Raw genomic sequence first — 22,206 nt, forward strand, 5'->3', positions numbered from 1 at the left:
GAGTCGTACGTGTGGAAGATGTACCAGGAGAGATGCTGGGACTTCTTCCCGACCGGAGACTGCTTCCGTAAGCAATATGAGGACCAGTTGGGTTAGAGGAGGAGGAGCCTCTCTCTCTCCTCCTTCCCGCTCTCTGAAAAGAGACAATGACTTTGACTTCTTCACAGACCCTGAACACTGGACTCTCTTCTCTGCTGCTATGGTGTCGAGAAAAGAAAAAAAATCAACATTCATTTTCAATTTAAATAAAAGAAACCGACGATTTGAAGAAAATAATTTTAAGAATTCTAACGATCGAGTGCATCCAAGTTCCTTTTCAGTCTCTTTTATGCAAACTCTTCTGTTGATTGTGAGACACATTTGCCTTTTCACTTGTTCAACTCCCAAACCTGTTGCACAATTTGTTGTGTAGACGTTTGATACTCGCGGCGGGTGACAACATGACGACTGACTGAATGTCCGAATATGCATATTTTCTAGATTTAACGCCAGGATGTTAGCGTCACTTATCAAGAAAACCAATGAATGGATGGATTGTGTGCTGCTGGTACTGATCTAGTTACCATCAGAAGAAAAACGAGCGAGACCTGATCTGCCTTTCTGAGCTGGTTCACATCCGTCTGATGAGATGGAAACGGTACCTCCAGGACCGGATAACTCACCTTAGGTGTTTATCAAGAGCTAAACGTGCCTTAAAGAGAAACTATGCACAAAAAAAAAAAGAGAAACTAATTTTTGTCCCTCCTGACACAAGCAGTGCTCTGGATAAGCAGATTTAGCTCATGTTTGTTTTGTGGCTTTTAAATTTAAAAATTAAAAAAAATAAATAACTAGAGAAACATTTGTTGTATAAAATCTAGATGACCCTCTTGTGTAAATGTTGCTTAGTTTGGTTTTGTTCCTAAGCTGTGGTGTCCTGCCTGCCTGCACTTCTTTCCACAGTAGAAGAACCCCACAACAAGAGGGAAACGTGAAAAAAAACAAAACCTTGTTCAGGGATTTATTGGCGACAAGATGGTTTAACTGCTATTGTACGGCCATTTGTATGTATGTAGTAGCTTTGGTTAAAACTGCATTTCTTTTAATGAGGGGGAGGAAATGAATAAAACGAGTTGACGCAATAAACCAAAGCGTGTTGTCCGTGACCTGCTCCGCCGTCCGCGCCCGTCCCTTTCGGCAGCGGGGATCCCCCTTGGCGATGATGACGACGATGATGATGATGGCGACGCTCCCTGCGGTGTGTAGCTTTCCAGATCTCACAGGGAACAGAAAATTCTTTGTTCGTCTCCGGAGCCTGAAGTGCAGAGGGATCGCGGTGACACGTTCTCATGGGGCGTTCCGAGACGTTCTGCCCCGTCCCTGCACCTTCAAACTCACAATGTCTCATTCAGATCCGGAAACTAGGCATGAAAAATAAAATAAACTGTCTCTCTGCTTCGTCTGGTAGTAGTTATTTTTTTTCAAGGGAGCAGAGAGGGTTGGACTCCAGTTTCCTGGACGCGTTGGCGGTCAGGAGATCATGCTGTCGAGCCAGTCCTCCAGGTCTTCCTCTGTCATTTCCTGCTTGACGGAGGCCGACTCTGGAGGTGTGACAACTTCGTCTTCCACCTCCTCCATCTTGTCTTCTATCACCTCTTTCATTTCCGCACACGCTGCGAAATTAAAGAAGGAACACGGTGAGAGGAAGATTTTGGCTTGTGCGAACTTTTCAATCCACTTCCTGGTCTATTTGAAGGAAGTGTTCTTACTGTTTTATGGGCAGAGAGCTAGATGAGACAATTGATGTGATTTTCATATCTATAGTTATGGTCAAAATATCCTCTAATATTACAGTATATTTAAGTGTTTGTGACGACACTCACCTTTCTCCGGACCTGCACTCTCCTCCTCTGTCACAACGTCTGTCTGGTCTCCGGAAACGTCCAGCACTGGTTTTTGTAAACTGAGCAGCTGGTCCAGCTCTTCGTCGTCGTCGACTGGGCTCGTAGACGCGGGAACCTTCTGTTTGGGGTCGAGACCTTGAAAAGTTGCGGACGCAGGAGTGAATGTGGACATTTTGGGCGTTTCCTGTTTAGTTGCCGGTTTCATGGTGGGCAGCTCGACCGGAGTGAACACCTGAAATGTCGGGAACAAACATTGAATGGTATTAAAAACATGAATAACCTGCAACCAAAAAGGAAAAAAGAAACACATTTATTTTCAACAGAGACACATAGCGATAATTGTGCAATATAAATAAAAATGAGTTTCAACCGTTTTTTTTAATCTTCAGCTTTTGGATTGACAGAAACAAACATGTCACTTTTTTTTCTTTTCTTTTTTTTCAATTCATTGATTCTTAGTGATGAATCTGTACTGAACATGTTCCGCCCTACACGAGAGCTGAACTTGTAAAAAATCGAGATTCGGGATCAAACGTCCTACAGTACCTGAACCAGCTCGGCCTCCAGGTGGAGTCTCTGATGGAGAGGAACCTGCTGAAGCGTCTGGGCGAGAGCCGGGAGATCCACGAACACCGCGGACATCTACAGGGGTGACAACAGAACCAAGAGTAAAAGGAAAACTCCAAACTTAGATCACACTGGATTTTCATCAGGACGTGGAGTCAAATCAACTGCATGAGATAATGCACTTATATCAAAATATACATTTAGCATTCGGAGAATTATTCTAACATGAGGGTTAAACAAAGTATTCGTGTATTTAAAAGGCTTCTTTGTGAAACCCTCGGGTAACGTGCTCAATCCTCTGTTCCTGTTTCAAGTCGCAGTGAAACTCGTCTGTACTATAAGAGAAACAAAACAAGAAATGGCAAAGAGGTCAGGAACCCGTTATATAATCTGACAATGTTTGTTTCGCTGCTTTACATCCACAGACGCATACGAGTGTACCAGAGCACCTTTACATTCTGCTCTGTGCTACGTGAGGCTTCACAGGAACACTAAAAGCAGTCGACGTCATCCTCTGGTTTTTACGGACGTCCGTGCCAAATTTTGTGCAAATCCATCCGACAGCTTTCAGGATATTTCAGTTTGGACCAAAGTCTTGGAGCGACCACGACACACGCGGTGCTGCACTAGCGCTATGCACTTTAAGTCCAGACGTAACGTTTGCTTGAGGAATCCATATCTCATGAAGTGTGTTAAAATCAATGACGGGAGAACTACGCTCGGTGTTGCAGATTGAGTGGAGCGTATGGATTTACCTGACCGGCCGCAAATGAGTCCATCTCCCAGTCTTTTTCTTCCAAAAAACGGAATTGAGTGAAGGAATCCCCTGAGAGAGAGAGACACACACAGAGAAACAGAGTTTGACTCATCACCGCAGAACTGTCGGCATCGACAACCATCTGTCTCGGGCCAGATCAGAACTAGTCTCTTGGCCGTGTGTGGTAGATCGATCCGGCTCATGTGAGCCGAGCGAGAGGCCTTCGCATCTGCAACGCGGTGAACCGGTGTTTTCTCTGGGAGGCAGTCGATCGCTTTGTGTAAACTATTGATCAGCGTGAGAGTTGAGGCAGCGCCAGCATGTTTCGTTAATGAGCACCAAGAAACCGCAGCAGACGACGTGAAGACTGAACCTGCCGACCTCCGTCGGACACGTCAGCAGTTTGTTTTTATGGAGAAAAAATGGAAGAAGATGAACGAATGAGAAAACTAGAAACCTCTGCCAAGGCCCAACAGTCCTCTTCAATTCAATCAAGTTTAAATATGAATTTCCCCTCCCCCATCAAGATCCATGAATTATTCTCCAGGAAACTAGTTAAAATGTAAAGCTGCAACAGTTAACAATTAATAAATAAATTAATACATTTTGAAATTGATTAATCGATTCAAGTAGTTTTTATTAAAAAAAATCGTGAAAATAATCCACAGATTAATCGACAATGAAACCGTTAGTTGCTGCCCTATTAATATGTCAAAAAAACACAAATCTCGCAATATTAGAGTGAAAAAATCAATAAATTTGGAGTTGGCATCTGCGCAAAAACAGAATGAGTTCTTTCTTCGCCCATGTCCCATCCCTCAACCAAATCTTTGTATAATCCCCGTTGAGGGGTGAAATCCTCCCCTCCGTGGCGAAGGACACTACAGATGAGTTCGTATGATGGAGGCCGCGTGTGGAGCAGCACAGTCACAACACAACACCCAGAACAACGGCGCAGCGGGGACGCGGTGTCAGGTGTGAAGCACCACTCATCGCCTGCTGGACGTGGTTTTTCCTCCGCAGTCTAACAGCCGTGTATAATTTTGGGTGGAATAACAAGGTGGAGGAATATTTTTAGACGTGGCAGAGAAACACTTTGTTCAAACAGTTGGTCCATTTCTGTCGAGAGGGAAGTGGGAAACTGCTTTTGAAGGGATGTGGGGGAAGAAGAAAACATCACAATTGCTCAATTTCGAACAGGAAACAAGACTAAGAGCAACAGGCAGTTAGCGTAGCTTAGCATTAACACAAAGAGCAGAGGAACGCTGGATGACAACATTAAAACCACCTCTGATCAGTAAACGATATATCAATATAGATCTGCATTTTTACTTTCAAAGAACTTTGACCAAGATAAATACTGGGTGGGTTGAAAAATAAAAACCACTGCCCTCTAGTGGACAAACTACATAGTAGTAGGACTAAAAAATGTCCGGACGTTTTCTGGAGTTTGCCGTTCACGTAGGAACGCAGCAGGAATTGTTTTTTTCCCCCTGAGTCAGACGCGTTCACACCAACAGGAATATTCCTGTGGCGTCTGGGCAGAGCAGGCAGGAGGCGGGACATCACTGTGTTATCGTTCACATCAACAGGTCGAATCACTCGCTGTAAATTTCCCCGCTGTTTTCTAAAAACGCCACTATTCAATCAAAGACAATGACCTTTTTTATAATAAATAACCCTTTTAAAGACATTAACCTTCAATAAAAGCAAACAAAAGTGAAATTGTACAGTCTCTCAGGGGCTATGGCTTCTAAAAAAAAAAAACTGATGGTGAATCTTAATAATTTTCAGGGAGGAAATGCTTCCAATAAATAGCCTTTCTTTTTAATTTGTACGTCCCCTTCATGTAAAACCTTCAATATAAATAGAATTGCTGACTCCATTATGTGAGATTCAATGAGAAAGTCATGCTAAATAGATTCTTCCTGCTCCACTGTTATGTAAGGAATCTTCTGAAAAATTCAGAAGTTTCTGACTGGATGACGCTTTAGAGAAGATTATCACCTCGCAGACAAAAAGAGGAAAAAGAGCCCAAAAACAAAACAATATGCTGAGCATTAAACAACGGGGACCTGATGTGCACGACACCCTGTGGCTGAGATCACAGCTCACTGATCATGGACATGAATCGGGTGCGGCAGCAGCAGCAGCGACGACGACTTCTTCTTTGTCAGGTGGAGTGAGGGAGCCTCGTCGGACTGTGGAGAGTCTGCCACACACAGATGGACGACCAGCGGGGGATCTGACGGAGGAGCTGCAGTCGGTCGCCGTCCCTCCGCCCTGTGCTTTGTCTCGCAGGAGCCTCCGCACCATCTGCGGTTGTCCTTGATTGCTTGGCTGTACGGGGGGAGTGAAGGGGGTCAAAAGGGAGACGCCGCAGGAGGGGGCTTTTTGTTTTCGTGTGTCTGCAGGCCGAGGGTCCCTGCTGTCAAACAGGCAGAGGAGATATGAGTTATGAATAGGGGCATTATGGAGGTCACAATGCCGACGGCGGCGGCGGAGAGCAGGAGGGAACGGGAATGTCAGCTTTATGTGACGGGCTGAACGGCAGGATGCCGGTGTGTGTGTGTGTGTTGTTTTTTTGTTTTTCTCCGCACTCTGTCTTCGCACTTTGACCATTTTTCCTGATTCTGAAAATCAAGATGGGAGCGACAGGTGACTGGTGATTTTTGACCCATCAAAAAGGTTGATCCATCAAATCAATCCATACATAAATACATGCAGTATTTTCATCACTGTACAAATGCACACTAACGTCTGACAGATATATCATCATTGGCTGATATTGGCTAATCAGATTTGTATCAGCAACCTTGATTTTTCTTAATATTTTTTTCTGGTATTGATATTTCAACAGAGTGACGTATTGTAAATAAAATGAAAATGATTCTTAAATATCAATGTCGGTATCCGTCTGCAGTTCCTCCTTGATTCTTATGGAAACAGAATCTGTTTCTGATTTGAGCCTTAATTTGTGATTCACTATGACGAGCGGGAAAAAAACTGTGTGCGCGCGTCATTGAGTTGCTGTTATCATCACATCCACTCCAGTGTTAATGGAACCGCTCCAGGATTCAGTGAGCGACTTCCCCCTGGCTCCTCGCTCCGTTCCTCTCCCTTTGTTGTTGTTGATGATGAATCTATAATTATAATTGAACGACTCTTCTGTTAAAAAATGGGGCAAATCTGCATCGAGGTGAAAATTACCACCTCACGAGTGGCGAGAGTGAACCCCCCCCCCCCCCCGCTTCCAGCTCTAATGTCCCCCGTCTCCTGCTCCTTCTGTTTAATATCTTCCCAGACTCTAATCCTCCTCCTCCTGCTGTCTCCTCTTCATCTTCATCCTCCTCCTCCTCCTCCTCCTCCTCCTCCTCCTCCTGCTGTCTCCTCTTCATCCTCCTCCTCTTCATCCTCCTCCTCCTCCTCCTCTTCATCTTCATCCTCCTCCTCCTCCTCCTCTTCATCCTCTTCATCCTCCTCCTCCTCCTCCTGCTGCTGCTGTCTCCTCCGGTCCGACTCCTCTCCAACACACAGAACTGCTGACACCTGTGACCTGCCTCCCTCCTACACCTCAGTGCCCGGTGTCATCCCGATCTACGCTTGTGGACCTACCGTCGTCCCGGGTAGTTCGGGAAGGCGCTGACACAACCATGGCAACGGCTGCCAGCGAGGATGAGGGAAACGTCTGTCGAAACGCCACAGGACGGAAAGAGAAAGAGAGAGGGGAGGGGGGAGTTGGAGGAGGGGGGAGGTGAGGAAAAATGAACGAGAGAGCAAAGCAGACTCTTCACCCCTGCTCTTCCAAACATACACCCGAGACCTAAATCCCTTCTCTCCGCGCTCGGCCCGACTGTGTTTTAACATCCACGGAGAAACGGGCGGAGAGAACGGGGGCCATGTGGTTTCTCATGTTATGTTGAATTCAACTTTACATCGTTGAATAAACAGTGAGTTCATACGAGGGGCTGAAGAACCTTGGCAGGCGCTGAAGACGGTTGAGTTGGTACTAGAGCAGGGACAAAATGTTTGAGTCATCGATCGGCCGATAATTAATCAGCAGCCACTTCGATAAAGACGCTTTCGGCGTCCAGAAGTATAAATGTTCAACTTACAGTGAGATACAACCAGAGGGGTTTTGGCATTCACTCTTGACACGTGACTTAAACGATCACGTATGACTCAAATATCAAAACTGTTGTGACGAAGTTGAAGGTCGTCACAATGATCCACAGCCACAAGACGACGTTGTGGACGCACTCATCGAGCGTCCACAGCTCATTTCTCATTGACACTTGTGCAGACGTGTTATGTCATTTGCGAACTTCTCACAGTCGCCTGTGAGATTTTGCTTTGGAATGCTTTTGCCCTTTTTCATCCTGTGCAGGGATTTCTGTGGAATTAACTCTGACGACCCGTCCTCCCTCGGGGCCGATTTAAAGATCAATTCCACGGTTTAAATGACGAGTGCGTCCGTGGCAGTTAACCGGGGCCGGTAAACCTGGTGAGTTCTTCTCCCGGGGGAATAAACAGAGCATCACTCATGCGTCCTGCTAAGTGGCTCGGCTGGCATTGTGTAACTCCTGTAGAACGTGGTATCCTGTCTCTTGACATCTCGCTGGCGGAGCCCTTTATTTAACAAATGTGGCTCTTATTTTCCTCGCTCGCAGCCTCTGCACCGCTGAGCTATCTACGGCTCGCTGATGCAGAGTCTCCTCCTTTTTTCTTTTTGAATATACATATATCTGGGAAGTGTTGCGCGGCCTCTCGCTGGCCTCCCTCTCTCCTGCCTTTTGTTCTGTTCCCGCTCCACTCCACTCCTCTCTGCTCTGCTCTCACCCCCGCCGCTGTTCATCTTCACCCCTCTCTCCTCCGTCCTGCCCAGCGAGGCCCAGCGAGCGCTGGCGCCGGGTCAGGATGAAGATGATGAGGAGACCCCGCTGGGGTCTGCATCGCCTCGCCATGAGCAGAGCGAGGGAGCGAGGAAACGCGTACAGACTGTTTCAGGACGGCGAGGCTGTAACTGTCCTGTTCGTCATGGCAACAAGAACAGGCCACAGGAACGATAATGCCACTAACAGCTGTAGTTGTTTTGAGAATAATCGATAAATCTGTCAAATTTCCTCAATGATCGGTGAAAGTTATGACCATTTTATAGTCAATTGATCATTTCTATCAATCAAAATAAAAAGTTTATAGGTTCATGGCTTCCAAATGCGAGGACATGACTGTAAATTGAATATCTGCTTTGGACTGTTGCTCGGCGACGACTTGGTATTTTCCCTGTTTTCTCTCGTTTAGTCGACCAACCGATTACCCGAAAACTGGGTTCAAACATTTCCCCAGAGTTTGTCGTTCGCATGTGACGAACGCATCAGGAGATTGTCAAGAGGTCAGACGTGTTCACACCAACAGGAACATTTGTGGATCGTTCTGCGGTGACTGTGTCGAGCGCGCGGGAGGCAGGACATGACCATGACATCAACACGCCCACTCGCTCGCTGTGAATTTTCCGGAGATTTTCCTTCTTTATTCTGTGTGTGTGTGTGCATGGCCCTGCACGCCGCTGGTACTCTGGCCCACGCCGACACCACAGACGTCCCAGATGCACGCCATTGTTGACTGGGCCACACCCTCAGTACACAGCCCGCTGCACAGATCCAATCCACTCGCCGCATAGCGCTGCCGTCTGGACTTAACCTCGGTCCTTCCTTCTTCCTCGGAGCGGCGTCTGGCCGAAGCAGAGACAGGAACAGGAACGCTGCTCAGTCTCCACTAACACCTGCGGTGAAATGTTGATATTTTATGTGACTGGGAGATTAAAACACTACCTCTTCCTCCTCCATTTGCCAGTAGAGTAATGGTGAGTGACCGGTGAATGATTACTCCTCTTCTAAACCAGCTGTCGCAGCGCAGAGAGGATCCCTCGATAAGAAATGAGATGGATGCACGGCGGCCGCAGAGAAAAACTTGAGAGCAATCGAGTGTTATTGCTGTCGTGGCAAGTCCCATCGGATAAGTGTTTGGTGGTGCTGACTGTGGGGACGGGAGGGAAAATGAACAGGAAAGAGAGAGTGAGATTGAAGGAAAAAGGGAGGGATTGTGGCAGGGACGGAAAGAGGTTCGCTGCGTTTCACGAAGCCGGTCCTCTTTCAAGGAAGTGCGGCGCCTCCAGCGCTCCCTGTCACGCCTTTTTAGCCAAACCAATTAGCCCGACGCGGCGCCGCACTGAAACCCACCACGCGTCGATAAATCACTGTCTGCGCTAATTGCAATTAAAATCCCGAGCAAACCAGGCGAGACAATGAAGAGGAGCTGAAGCTATTTAGGCTCAACTTTTTAATGGTGATTGTGTGCGGCTGTGTGTTTGTGTCAAAGTCATATCAGGAGGTCCGCAATCCACTCGAGGCCGCCGCCGCCGCCTCCTCCTCCGCCGCCTCCTCCTCCTCCTCCTCCTCCCCCTCCGCCTCCTCCGCCTCCTCCCCCTCCCCCTCCCCCTCCGCCTCCTCCCCCTCCGCCTCCTCCCCCTCCTCCGCCTCCTCCTCCGCCTCCGCCTCCTCCTCCTCCCCCTCCGCCTCCTCCGCCTCCTCCCCCTCCTCCTCCCCCTCCTCCCCCTCCTCCTCCTCCCCCTCCTCCCCCTCCTCCTCCTCCGCCTCCTCCTCCTCCCCCTCCGCCGCCACCGCCGCCCCCTCCTCCTCCCCCTCCTCCGCCTCCTCCCCCTCCTCCTCCCCCCCCTCCTCCCCCGCCTCCTCCCCCTCCTCCTCCCCCTCCTCCTCCTCCTCCTCCTCCCCCTCCTCCCCCTCCTCCTCCGCCTCCTCCGCCTCCTCCCCCTCCTCCCCCTCCTCCCCCTCCTCCTCCTCCGCCTCCTCCGCCTCCTCCCCCTCCTCCTCCCCCCCCTCCTCCTCCTCCTCCGACGTGTGTTTTACTGCCGCGCAGCTTGTTCGGAGGTAAGAGGCCGCACCTCTCGCACTTCCTGCCCGGGAATCTTATCAATCATATACAAACATCTGATATTGACGTTGGCCGTAATTGGCCCTTTGCGAGGCACTATTAGCAAACAGCAGGTGTTGTTTTTCGTGTTTGTTTTGTGAAATAAAAGAGCTGCAGAGATCCGCTGCGTCAAATAGAAATATGCGATTTTACCGAAGCTGGGATCCACTGTAGTGACAACAGCCACGTCAATACATTCATACTGTAGCGCATGATAAAACATAACTGAAGGACAGTGAACACAATTATCATGTGAATAGTCTGGTGTATAGTTTGTGTTTATACAGCCAAGTATTGAAATTCCATTTCAAGTAAACAACTGAATCTCATACGCTCGGTTGTCAGTTCATCAGGTATAACTAGACTGGGGCGATTAATCTTATCTTCATCCTGCTGACAGGTGTTTCTATTATTTAGTCCACCGAATGTATAACCCTGAGGTTGGGCTACACTTCATCAGCACCACAAGCCGCATCCTTCATAATGATCACAAAGCTGAATCACCAACACCAACAGTTGGTGATCTCATTACAACCTTCGTGAAAAGAGGATTTCATTGTTGGATTAGGCCGCATCTGATTTAACCTTGGCGGAAATTGAAAATTGAATTTTCCTCCCTGTTATAGAAAGAGCTGTGATGTGTGAATTTGAACACTCTCACTTGAGTTGAGATTAAAATTCACTTGTCACATTCGGAGTACGCTCGTCTCATTATTCAAAACAACTGTTTGCACCAGTAGTGACTCACTGTAGTGTGTATTTGGAATATTTCACCGCAACCACAACATACCGGTGAAGTTTTGATCAATTTAAACGTGGACTAGTCTGTATGCTGAAACTTTACAAATGTTTTCCGTCTGGAAACGAGTTTGTCGTTCACATGTGACGAAGGCAGACGTGTTCACACCAACAGGAACATTTGAGGCTAATATTGATCAACGCGGGGCTCGAAAATGAGGTCAATTGTGAGTAACAAGCAGCCTGTAACATACAGAACAGTTGAGCCGTTTGGATTCTTCAAACTGCTGAGAAAGTGCGACGCAACATTTTATTTGATGGGGGGGGGGAAATGTGTGAGGATTGTTTCTCACAGGCGAAGCGTCAGCAGTGTTCTTTTTTGTCTTTACAAAGAGGCACTCAAAGGCCACAGGGAAGATAAGAACAACGCACCCACTGCCGGCTAAATAAAGACCTGTGCATCGACTTGAATAAGCACCAAACAGCCGGGATGCATGAGCGTTCCAGTCCTATTGGATTTCAGCGCTGTGCTGATAGTCTGTCACATTTCATCCGCTCGTGTGTTCAAACAAGTCGTCCAGACGAGCCGCGTGATGCATTCCCTCCAGAAATCCCAAGTTCCTCTGTTTCCGTGGTAAAGTCGTCAGAAAGACGCTCGTAACTGTCTGGCTGAAACATGATGAGGACACACACGGCCACCCGCGCTCTGTAAAGACACACTGACGAGACAAATACGCCGCAAAGGATCTTACTTTTATCAAAGAAAATAACAGTTATGTCTACTGGCGAGGCTGCTGTTGTACAGCTGTGTCCGAGCCTTCAGTCTACTGGTGTGTTTGAGGACTGCAACAGTTACTTTCACTGATCATTTCATCTGTTGATGAACTTCCCAGAGCGACGACTTCAAACAACAAATCTAAAACCTCAAGATGTTGGATTTTTTTTCAGACTCAGGTCTACGATTTTTTTTTTTATTATTTAGTTTCAAAAGTAATTTACTGATTATTGTTAATAATCTATGGTAATCTATAATAATATGGTAAATGCTATAAAAAAAATCTAGTATTTTCGACCACTCAAAGTCGCATTCACACAATTGCCCACAGCTCTTTTTCACACTGGAATTAAAATAAATTACATTAAGTCACAAACCCACTACCACCCCAACCAACATCGGTTCCATCAGTCCATTTCTCTCAGTTTTCCAAATCCACTTCCTGCCATGGTTGACCAGATGTGTGGAGGTGAGAAAGGATTCAGTGTCCGGCTTTTGTTACACAACCACAGTATTTCTGTCACTTTATGATCAAACAGTCGAGTTCAGGGGCTGCTTATGTCGTCCAGGACGGACGTTCGCAAGTTTCCAAACAGGTATAGGCATGTTTCTATTTCCGTTGGTGTCGCACAACATGTTCTCATTGAGTTTTCTCCAGCACTCAGTCCATCCGGACATTATCACTCGTAGCTGGGGCCAGACATTTCTGTACTGCAATTACTTCTCACTTACAGTGCACACATGTTTACTCTGTGCCTCGAATCATTATTGGTTTCACTGAAATTCTGCAATCTGAGAAAATGATGGTCGGTCAAATTACAAAAAAAAAAATATCCAGCACCTGGCAAATGACACATGCGGCGAGAAACGTCGACAGCTTGAGTCACTGTGAACCGGCTGGGTGACAACATTTAACTGACACATCCTCAAATTGACGAGATCCGGAGACACATATGCTGCGTGTGACATCTTTCACCAACAGGTGCCATTTGAAGACCATACCAAGACGACGTCAACTGACAGTTTCCAGTCTATTCATCACTTGATGTTGAATAGATTTTGATTCAGTGAAGCACTGGATGCATCCGTGTATTCATGAGCTATTGGCAACTTCATCGACACATCCACGACGCACACGCGGACGCTCGGCAGCCACAGAGAGGTCGAAAGGTTTCCCATCAATTAACAAACGTCGATGAATAAATCGGGCGTATGGTAAATGAGGAACAAGAAAAGCTGGAGCAGCTGAATACATTTAAGGGCAGTTTTCGTCACAGTGAGGCACAAATGCCAGACAGTCAGACCCTGTTTGCATTTCAATTGGAGCTATAACGACTCGCGTTCATCTTTTGTTTCCAGTCACATTCCTTCTCCAAGGCACACTAAGGGACGAGGGGAAAAGGACATATGCTCAAACCCTGAGTAATGGGGCCAGTTAAAGGGTGCACCATTACAAATGCCAATCTGTCAATCAAATGTTATTGATCGCTTCTAACAAAATCCCACGAGATAAATTATCCGCACTTCAGGGAATTTTAGATAAATGGGCCTAAGTAGTTATAGCCCATTCAAATGCAACTTGCAGCTTAGTTGGCCAATGTCAGCAGTGTTTACAGGGAACTGGGTGAACATTGTTTGGTTGGTTGGTTGTTTGAATAAAGACAATTTGACCGATGACAAAAGGCTACGCTTGGATTTTCACAGCTAATTAGCAGCTTGAGTTGACGCTGGATGCAAAAAAAAAAAAAACAACAACAAAAATGTGCAGGCAGGAGGAGGTTGACAACCAAACATTCTGGATGCTACATGTCTGGTGCGAAGCTTTATGTGCCATTACTATCAGCTCTGCTATTGTTATTTACCACAACGCAGGCAACACAGTGTGGGAGGTGTGAGGCGCACAAAGCAATTATCTTTAATTGAGGCGGAGAAGCACACTATTAAATGACTAATAGGGTTTTTCTTTCCAAACCGCACTCTTTTCAAATAATTGGCTCAGCTTTGGGGATTAAAGGTTATTTGACAACGTAGCACTGACACAGTTCCGCACAGTATATCGTCTGTGGGCAAAAATCAATGCTCACCCACAGTATCAATATTTTGACAGCGTTTCAGAGGCATGGATTTTAACAGATACGTTAGCTTGCTGGGTTTTAGGGGGAATTTTTCACCCGTTACGCCCATTTTGGAACTGTCAAAGGAGATTGGGGTGTGTGATGACCCAACGACGACAGACAAATAGTTTTCAAAAAGACTTCAGGATCACAGGGAAAATCCTGGCAACCTGCTGCACTGTGGACAGTCGTGCCCTCCTCAGTTCCCACTGCCAGGGAGATGGGGAAAGCAGAACCCAACAGCCCAACATACCCGTACGTACCCAACATCTCATGTCACTATAGCAAAGTTTCTTGGCTGCTTCTCTCTTTTGAGTGAAGCCAACAGTAAACTCCAGTCACAGTAGAAGTGGTGGTTAACAGCCCAGTAGCCCAGTGGCCCAGTGGCCCAGTGGCCCAGTTGCTGTTGTCACAAGGGCCAACTGTGTAGGTGGACGCCTGTGATGAGTCCATTCACCGGAAATCGAGCAACGGCGTATATATCTGTGTGCCTCATTACATGAGCTCCCTGGGGGTTATATTAGACATTCTTCAGATCCTTCGTATTGCATTATCCTTATAATCAATAGCTACCCTGAGGCTTAGTGGTCTAAAGGAAGATGTGGAATACTGTATATTCATATGAAAGAAAAAACAGTCCAAAGAAATGCGCAGCAGCCACTCCGCTGAACCCATTCTATCACACAGAGTGAAGATGACACTGATGAGGTCCTTTCAAGATGCTCCGGCAAGATGTGATTTCTGAAGGAGACGGGCAAATGATGGAGCATCGGTGGTTCTTCTGGAAGCTGTTGGAGCCAGAAGACGCAAGCAACCATATCCTCCACTACAATAACTGCACAGAGCCGCAACAATTTCCGACGCTTATACCTTTGTTGTGGTAAAAAATTGACTGATGTGATGTGAAAATGCTGTTTCACAATACACCAATTACATTTAACAAAATATCAGGAGCTACTTGGATTTCAACCATTGTCGTTTTTGAAGAAACTTGTCAAGACGGATGCTCGCTCATGATATTATTTAATTAGAAACATAAGTAAAGTATGTAAATAATAGTGTGAGTTCACACCCTATTTGTATTTTCATGCACCTGGGAGCTTCTCCTCGGTGCTGACAACAGTATACAAAATATTGCAAACTCAAATCCATGCCGCAACTGAGCAATGTTTTTCTAGCAGGGTCACCAGTCAGAACATTTTGAGAAACCAGGTCAAAATATCATTCCACCAAAGCTGAGCAGTTTTGCCCTCACCATTTGCAATGGTAAAGAATTCCTGTATCCAGATCTGTATCCATGTATACCCAAAATTGCATCACCTATCTCCATGCCCAAAGCCTATATGTGATAAAATCGTCAGGCAAATCTGTCCATAACTTTTTGAGTAATCCGTCTAACAGACAGACAGACAGACAGACCGGACCACTTGCGTAACCTCATCTTCATCATTGCTACGAGCTGAATTAGGCTTCATGTCTGTGGTTGATGGCGGGCGCGGATGTCACATAACATGACAAAGTCTTAGTCTCGTCGCATTAGCAGTAGTCACCAGGTTCCTCTTCGCTGGAGTGGACAGGTGCTCGTGAATCCGGCAACAAGCAGTGAGCTTTTCCAAGTGTTGAGCGTAATGACATGAAAGCCTGACTTTGCAACAGCAAGCTAAAAGGTGCTTGTAACCAGGCACAGCCAAAAGTCCTAAGCATTGCATGTTGAGTATTTGCTGAGGAGTATTATTCATGGCTGGTCTTTTCAGAATTTCAGAAAGTTGATTTAGGACAAAACATATCGGCTAAAGTATAAAAGTAAGAGCCTGAATTTTGTATTACTATTGTGTCAATTAATCTGAGTAACTAGTATTATATGACCTGGACCCAGACATGAGGCAGAAAACGGATGAGTGGGTTAAACTATAAAAAATTATTAGTTCATTCTCACTTAGACGTTTGCTAGCTACTGAAGCTAGCAGAGTTTGCTTCAGGTCGCATGGTGCGGACTGAGACCACGCCAAAAAGAAATGAGCAGCCTCCTTCACAAACAGTCTACTGTTGCAACAATCCTACTTTTGGATTATTGCAATCAGATTTAATAACATTTTTTTTTATTTTTTTTTAAAGGTATGAGAAAAAGGCTTTCATAAATTAAAGACTTTTTTTTGACGTAGATACCCTGATTTTGGTAAAGGTGGTCATTTATTACCATTGAATTAATTTACATTTCAGCAACTGAACAAGTTTTTTATTTCATGAGGAAGTTTCTTATGAAAGAGAGAAACTTTGTTAGCTCCCAAGCTTATTTGTGCGGGGGAGGTTATACCAGAATCAGAAAGCAGACACTGAAAAAGGACAGATGCAGGTGAGATTGCCTTGCAAACTGAAAGCGGGCTTGTAAAAAAAAAATCACCACTGCTTCAATAGTCACTCACCCTCCTTTAAAAAGAGGGTCCAACGCGTTGGGGATTAACTGATCAAGTCAGGAGTCTGTTTCAGGAGCCAAGAGTTGTGTGAAAGCATTTCTGATGAAGACAGACAACCATAATCAATGCAAAGGCAAACACTGGCGACTCACATCCACGTCGACTCCTCCTCCGGCTCCTCCGGCTGCTCCCCCACCCCCCCCCCCCCCAACCCTGCTTCATCCTCTTCCTCCACCTCTTCACCTCCTCCTCCCTCCTCTTACATGTTGCTCAGTGCTCGGATACAGAATGAGGCTTCCGGCATTGTGGGAATTTCTCCTCAGAGTGGCTCACGGGTGAACCTGCGTGTTGGCGGGGATGTTAGTGCGGCATGTATTCAAGCACCCTTTTCATCCGCAGCAAGTCGGAGCCTGCTAGGAGACAAAAAGTCATTCAACCTGTGCAGTGTTGAGGATCCAAGAAGCTTTTCTCCTCTTCCTTTTGGAGTTGCTCAAACTTTTGCAGGGGAAAAAAGTGAGAAACATCAAGGTCTGCCGATTTCTTAGACAATGCTGAGCTGAAATCTTTTGTCGTCTGTGGGGGGAAAAGAAGAAAAGAAAAAAAGGAAACGCTTTGACGGGATCTCCACTTCATTATCACTGAGGAGGACGGGGAGTCATTTCCAGTAATTTGCCCTTCGGTGAAAAAGGTTTGAACACCACCGCCGAGGCTGCTCCGTCACATGGACACTGACACTGAACAGCTGCTGTCCTGACCATCCAGTCTCAGACAGAAGCAGGACCGTTTAGGAGCAACAGTGTACGACGCGACGATGCCCAATGACTCGCCGAGTACTTAGCAACTGGTGAGGATGAGAGACGGTGTGATGACCTACCTGTATTTGACAAGTGTGTTTTTCACCTCATTGGAGAGAGGAGCGCAGAGGGAAAAAAGACGTGGAGAGGGAGCAGGGGAGGGGAAGAGAGAGCCAGCGAGGGAAGGTGTGAACCTGTGAGAGGGGCAACAAGGGAGCGAGGGAAGAACGCTCAAAGCTGAGAGAGACAGAGAGAGATAAGAACTCTGCCAGACTGAAGAAGGAGTAAAAGGGAAATCGGCGAAATCAAAGACCATTTAGCGCTGGAGGATCGTGTTTTGTCAGAGCCATACGGGGTGAGTGTGCATTCTGTTTGATGTGGCCGTGACGGCAGGAAATTAAACAGTGCATAGGAGCAGCTGTCAACTGTACCTCTAGTACTTACTGTTCAGCGACCGTAAGTCACTGAATAAATTCTAGCGTTGTAAATTTTTTAGGACTGAATAGGCAGCCGGAGTTTCTAATGAATCATGGAACAAGTGCTGCGGTTCATCAGCTGTCAGCAGAGGTTTTTATAGTTCAGACTCGGAACTCCTACGGGCACATTTTGTACAGCGTGGATGTTGAATTGTGGCTTTTCACACCCCACACAGAGGTGATCAAAATCGTCCCGAATCGTAAATATGTGGATTTACATTTTTAAAGGACGAATGTGTCGGAGTGAAAAAAAGTGGGAGTGACAGGGAGGAGAAGATGATTTGATTTCAAGAGTCATTATAAACCATGGGGGTGACAAGTCACATGACATCCCGTCACTTGGGGGGGCAATGACAATGATCAAATAGTTCGTGGACTGTCAGAAAATTAACCAGCAGCTATTTTGGAGAAAAAAAAGATGCCAAAAACTCTACTTTCCTAAAAATGTTCAGATGTTTTCTGCAAATGCTGCTTCTAACAGTTATTTTCCTTATCAGTCAAATGTTCTGTTATTTTGTCAACATAAAGAAAAACAGGGACAACTGCCCATCACACTGCGAGAGCACAGGGTGACGTCATCAAATGTCTCGTTTTGCTTGTGAGACCCGAAAAATATTCAGTTTTACTTCCATGTGAAAAGCAGCATGTGCTCACATTTGAGAACCTGGTGCCATCAAATGTTTGGCACTTTTGCTTGAAAATTCATTAATAAATGACCCAAATATTTGTCAATTAATATTCTTTCGATTGATTACTGGAGGGATCGCTGCAGCTCTACGGTAAACTGGATGTAGTTGGGATTTGGTCCGTTAATTGGACAAAACAAGCAGAGCTTCAGCTTCAGCCCTGGAAAACCAGATAAAATGAATTAAAAATAAAAAAAATTCAACAATAACAATAGAGGACATAACTGGTAGCTGCAGCTGTAATTCTGATAATCGGGAAAACCGTTTGAGGTCATTTGCCAAGCAAAAAATGTCAGTTCTTCCAGTGCAACGATTTGCTGCTTCTCTCATTTTCCTTTCCTCACAATTATAAGCAAAATATTTTAGTTTTTTCAACTTTGGTATGACAAAAAAATGTAAAAAAACATATGGTTCAGGAAAATGTTATGTCCATTCTTTTCAAATATTTTCTTCCATTTAATCGATCTAAACCTGAAATGAACCCTCCGATATTAAAATAGTGGCAGTCAATCATCATCGGCCCAGGTATCTAAGGCTCGATTGTGGGTCGACTGGTCTGTGGGATGATCCCAGTCAAGTGCCCGTGGTCCACCTGCTGCTTTATTCAGCCATCCTCCATTAATCACAATCTGCGATCGCAAGGGAAACAAACCGAGCACTTGTGACGCTCTCTTTCCCCCCATCTTCTGTCGAGCCAGACGGTACATGACCGGCCTCATTCCTCCGCTTTGACGCCAGCCTCCTTCCAGTGTACCATGGCCAATCAAGTATCCATAACAACACCGGAACACATAAATTAATGGAATGATTGGGAATATTTGTCTCAGTTAGGAAAACATCCTTGTGTTTGTCAATCTGGTTAGCTGAATCACTGAAGCTCTAACGCGATTTCCTCTTGTCTCATTATGATTGAGCCCTGATAGGTGCCCATTAGCAGCCCTGGTAAACTACGGCTGCGGGGGAGGAGGATTGATCCTTGTGTTAATGTGTACAGATAGATGGCCATGTTAGGATGTAAATAACTGCCCAGCAATAACCCCCCCTCAATCTTGCACATACATGGACACAACAGAACAAAGGAATTGCACCGTGTGTGTATTACCCCCTAGCAACGGCATAATCAACCCCCAACAATGCACGGGCTGAGGCCTGACTAAATAAAATTGCCTCTGGCTTACAAACAGCAATTTGTTCCTTGAGGCTCAACAAAATGGCGAGCAAAATTCAATCAAAACAGCCTCAGTTCACACACACAAAAAATCCTTCCTGTTCACGACCACAGCAGATCTCGAGGCAACGACAACCTTTCTGCACAAAAGAAACCGTTTTTGAAAAATGCCCCGAAATATTTTGAGTATCGGAGGCGTCAAGGTTGCAGCCTCAGTCTGGAAGTCGCAGCCGGTTGCGTCCTCGCCTCTTGACACTGTGTGAATCCTCAGTGGTGAATGTAATAGATGATGCAATCAGAGTCAATCAAATCATATGAATGCTAAAAGCACTTGGGGATGTTTGGACAGGCACGGCGGCTAGCCGGCTACACAATCGTCATCCATGAGGCCACGAAACAGCAGAAATCAACATGACCTTCAGTTCAAATCAAACAGTCTGTTTACATAATTGCCCCGTCAGGCTCCGTCGTTGCTAATCACACCGTGTACAGTAGAGACTTCAATAGAGCGTTTGCAAACAGACAGTCAGCCACTGTATTACCCCCCCCCCCCCAAAAAAATTGTATTAAATAGACATGCAAGGAAAATCCACTTTACAGCAGCTAGTCATTATTGATCTTGTACTTTAATTAATTAAAGTTTGTGAATTTACTTTCCTCTTATAAGAAAGCAGAGTTCCAGCACCAGCAAGTGCATTTGGATACATTAAACAGAGGAAAAAGTGAAAATGAAATATAAACAATGTGAAGTTATACAAATGGAGGATATATAAACATCAGTGACAGGTAAAATGAATGACTGAAAGGAATGCGATGTATGGACTGTAGCATTACTCAAGTACTCAAGACGTTCTATATAAGTACAACCGCTCACACTATATAGGAATACTGTGTCTCGAGCAAAAGAGCTGCATTCAAAAATGTACTTAAAGTACCAAATGTAAAAAGTACTCATTGTATAGAATCTTATATAGTTGGGATTATAATTATTGCTGCATTACAGTGTTTCCCCTAGGATAACTGGTCTGGGGGGAACTTTTATTCACTTATTTCAACTAATAATAACAAAAGTTTAAAAAAATAATGAGGTCGCTGTCCTTGAGCTTTCCTGGACATCGTGAGAGTCAGACGCGTTCACAACAGCAGGAACATTTAAAGTAATATTTGTGGACACTCACGTGCAGCCCCTCGGAACGGAAAAGCTCAGGAAAACGTTCGGACTTGCATGTCTGAAAGCAGCTACGGAGAAGGGTGAACGTGAAACAGCCCAAAAAAAACTCTTAGATCTGTCACTTGGACGTGGTTCTGGGTAAGTCCAGGAAACCAAACTATGCAGACCGGCCCCCACAACAGACCCAAACACCACCAGCTTCTTTCACCACCTACACGAGAATCCAGTCAAACACCACAGCGCGAGTCTCCAGATGAGAGACGCAAAAGTACAGTAGAGAGCTCGAAAACAAAGGCAAACTCAAATGATGCAAGAGGCTTTTTGTCTGAAACACAACAACATATGACAAAGAATCTTGAAGACGGAAGGAGGAGGCGGCTGCTGTTACTTACATCTACAAAGACATGGCCCCAATTTACACAGTCGAGAAAAGTTACAAATAAGAAACAATAAACAATAAAACAAAACAATACGGTGTATAAAAATTGCCTCTATCTGGATATGAGATTTTGATCATATCAAAAAGCCCTAATATGACCTGATGCCAGCCAAGTTGATATGGAAATGTTTGAATTTCCAGTTTTTCCTGAGCACCTTCAAGACACGCTTTTAAAAATGTTGACATGCAATAAGTTTATTCACGTTTCAGATTGTGTAATCACATATTTAATCAAGATGACCATGGAATCAGATGAATAACAGCTCTGATTATGGTCGTTCCATCCTTCCTTCAATTTTTCAGTCACGTGCCAACACGCTCTCCTGTAAAAGCTCCAAGAAGCATTTGGTTTTTTGCGACCGCGTAAAGATTTCCTCCGACTGTCAGATTTGGAATTATCTGAAATGAATATATTCTTGCGTAAAATGTTGTATTTTAATTCTAAAATTGTCATCTAAAGCCTCAGTATCCTCACCTGCTATGAAGCACACAGCTACTGCATTTTTTGTAGTTTATGCAATTACTGCTTTTCTCTATCTGCTACTTCTGTTACATCTGGTAACGGAGAAGTGAAGTAAGAGGGACTTTGTTATCAGTGTTTTCTCTGAGTTACTCAAATGTCATTTATTTTCACATTGTAGAAGGGGGGAAATGTCAGATGTGGGCAGCGATTCAGAGTTCTTGAACCAGGCGAGTATTAAAAAGTGTTGACGTGCATTTTCACTCCCCTGGGCAGAAAGAGGAGGCACTGATACAGTAGAGATATTTATATTATCGCTTCATTCCACCATCCATCATTGCCAAAAACTCAAAGCTTGAGCTTGTTGTTTTTTTTTCAGAAAGACAAGACAACCTGCTGTGACATAAAGTAATATTCCTGTGGGCTGTGAAAACAACCCAACACAGCAAATGTGTAGCAAATCTAACCCAATTAATACGCAACATTAAGTGTAACAGTCCTTTCCTCTGCCATCTCATTTATTTACAGAAAATGTCTACAGTGTAAGAATATCTATATTATCATTTCTAAAGCCTGCTAACATTATCTGACATTGGCCACAATAAGCTCCTGATCATACCAGACCCGTTTGAACTGAGTAAGGGTGTTGTGGGTTGTGTTTGTGAATGCCACGGTGTGGAAATGTTCCCAGCAGCTAATAAACCCTTGACAACACCAGTGTTACAGATTACACCAGACAGCGGAGTGTCGGCTCAGTATCTGTGGGGAAATATT

At 45.3% G+C, this 22,206-nt stretch overlaps 3 protein-coding genes across 7 annotated transcripts in view; 2 read left to right on the forward strand and 1 right to left on the reverse strand.

The window, feature by feature from the left end:
- ryr3 (ryanodine receptor 3) overlaps positions 1-1,125 on the forward strand; it is a 91,564-nt gene extending 90,439 nt beyond the window's left edge. For all 4 annotated transcript variants that reach the window (XM_035616756.2, XM_047328888.1, XM_047328889.1 and 1 more), the window contains one exon: positions 1-1,125. In XM_035616756.2, the coding sequence (XP_035472649.2) occupies positions 1-96 (96 nt within the window). In that variant the 3' untranslated portion in view covers positions 97-1,125.
- aven (apoptosis, caspase activation inhibitor) overlaps positions 987-22,206 on the reverse strand; it is a 27,704-nt gene continuing 6,484 nt past the window's right edge. Inside the window, exons 3-6 of the mRNA XM_035616760.2 lie at positions 3,206-3,276; positions 2,430-2,525; positions 1,863-2,115; positions 987-1,652 (exon numbers count right to left, since the gene is read on the reverse strand). Coding sequence (XP_035472653.2) covers positions 1,510-1,652; positions 1,863-2,115; positions 2,430-2,525; positions 3,206-3,276 — 563 coding nt within the window. The 3' untranslated portion in view covers positions 987-1,509. The remainder of the gene's footprint in view (positions 1,653-1,862; positions 2,116-2,429; positions 2,526-3,205; positions 3,277-22,206) is intronic.
- Positions 16,542-22,206, forward strand: part of chrm5b (cholinergic receptor, muscarinic 5b) — a 16,329-nt gene continuing 10,664 nt past the window's right edge. Inside the window, exon 1 of one of the 2 annotated variants that reach the window (XM_035616758.2) lies at positions 16,542-17,387. The gene's annotated coding sequence lies outside the window, so the exon portion shown is untranslated. The remainder of the gene's footprint in view (positions 17,388-22,206) is intronic. The other variant, XM_035616759.2, reaches the window with a different exon arrangement.

The sequence above is a fragment of the Scophthalmus maximus genome, chromosome 18 (assembly GCF_022379125.1).
Source record: "Scophthalmus maximus strain ysfricsl-2021 chromosome 18, ASM2237912v1, whole genome shotgun sequence".
Lineage (NCBI taxonomy): Eukaryota > Metazoa > Chordata > Actinopteri > Pleuronectiformes > Scophthalmidae > Scophthalmus > Scophthalmus maximus.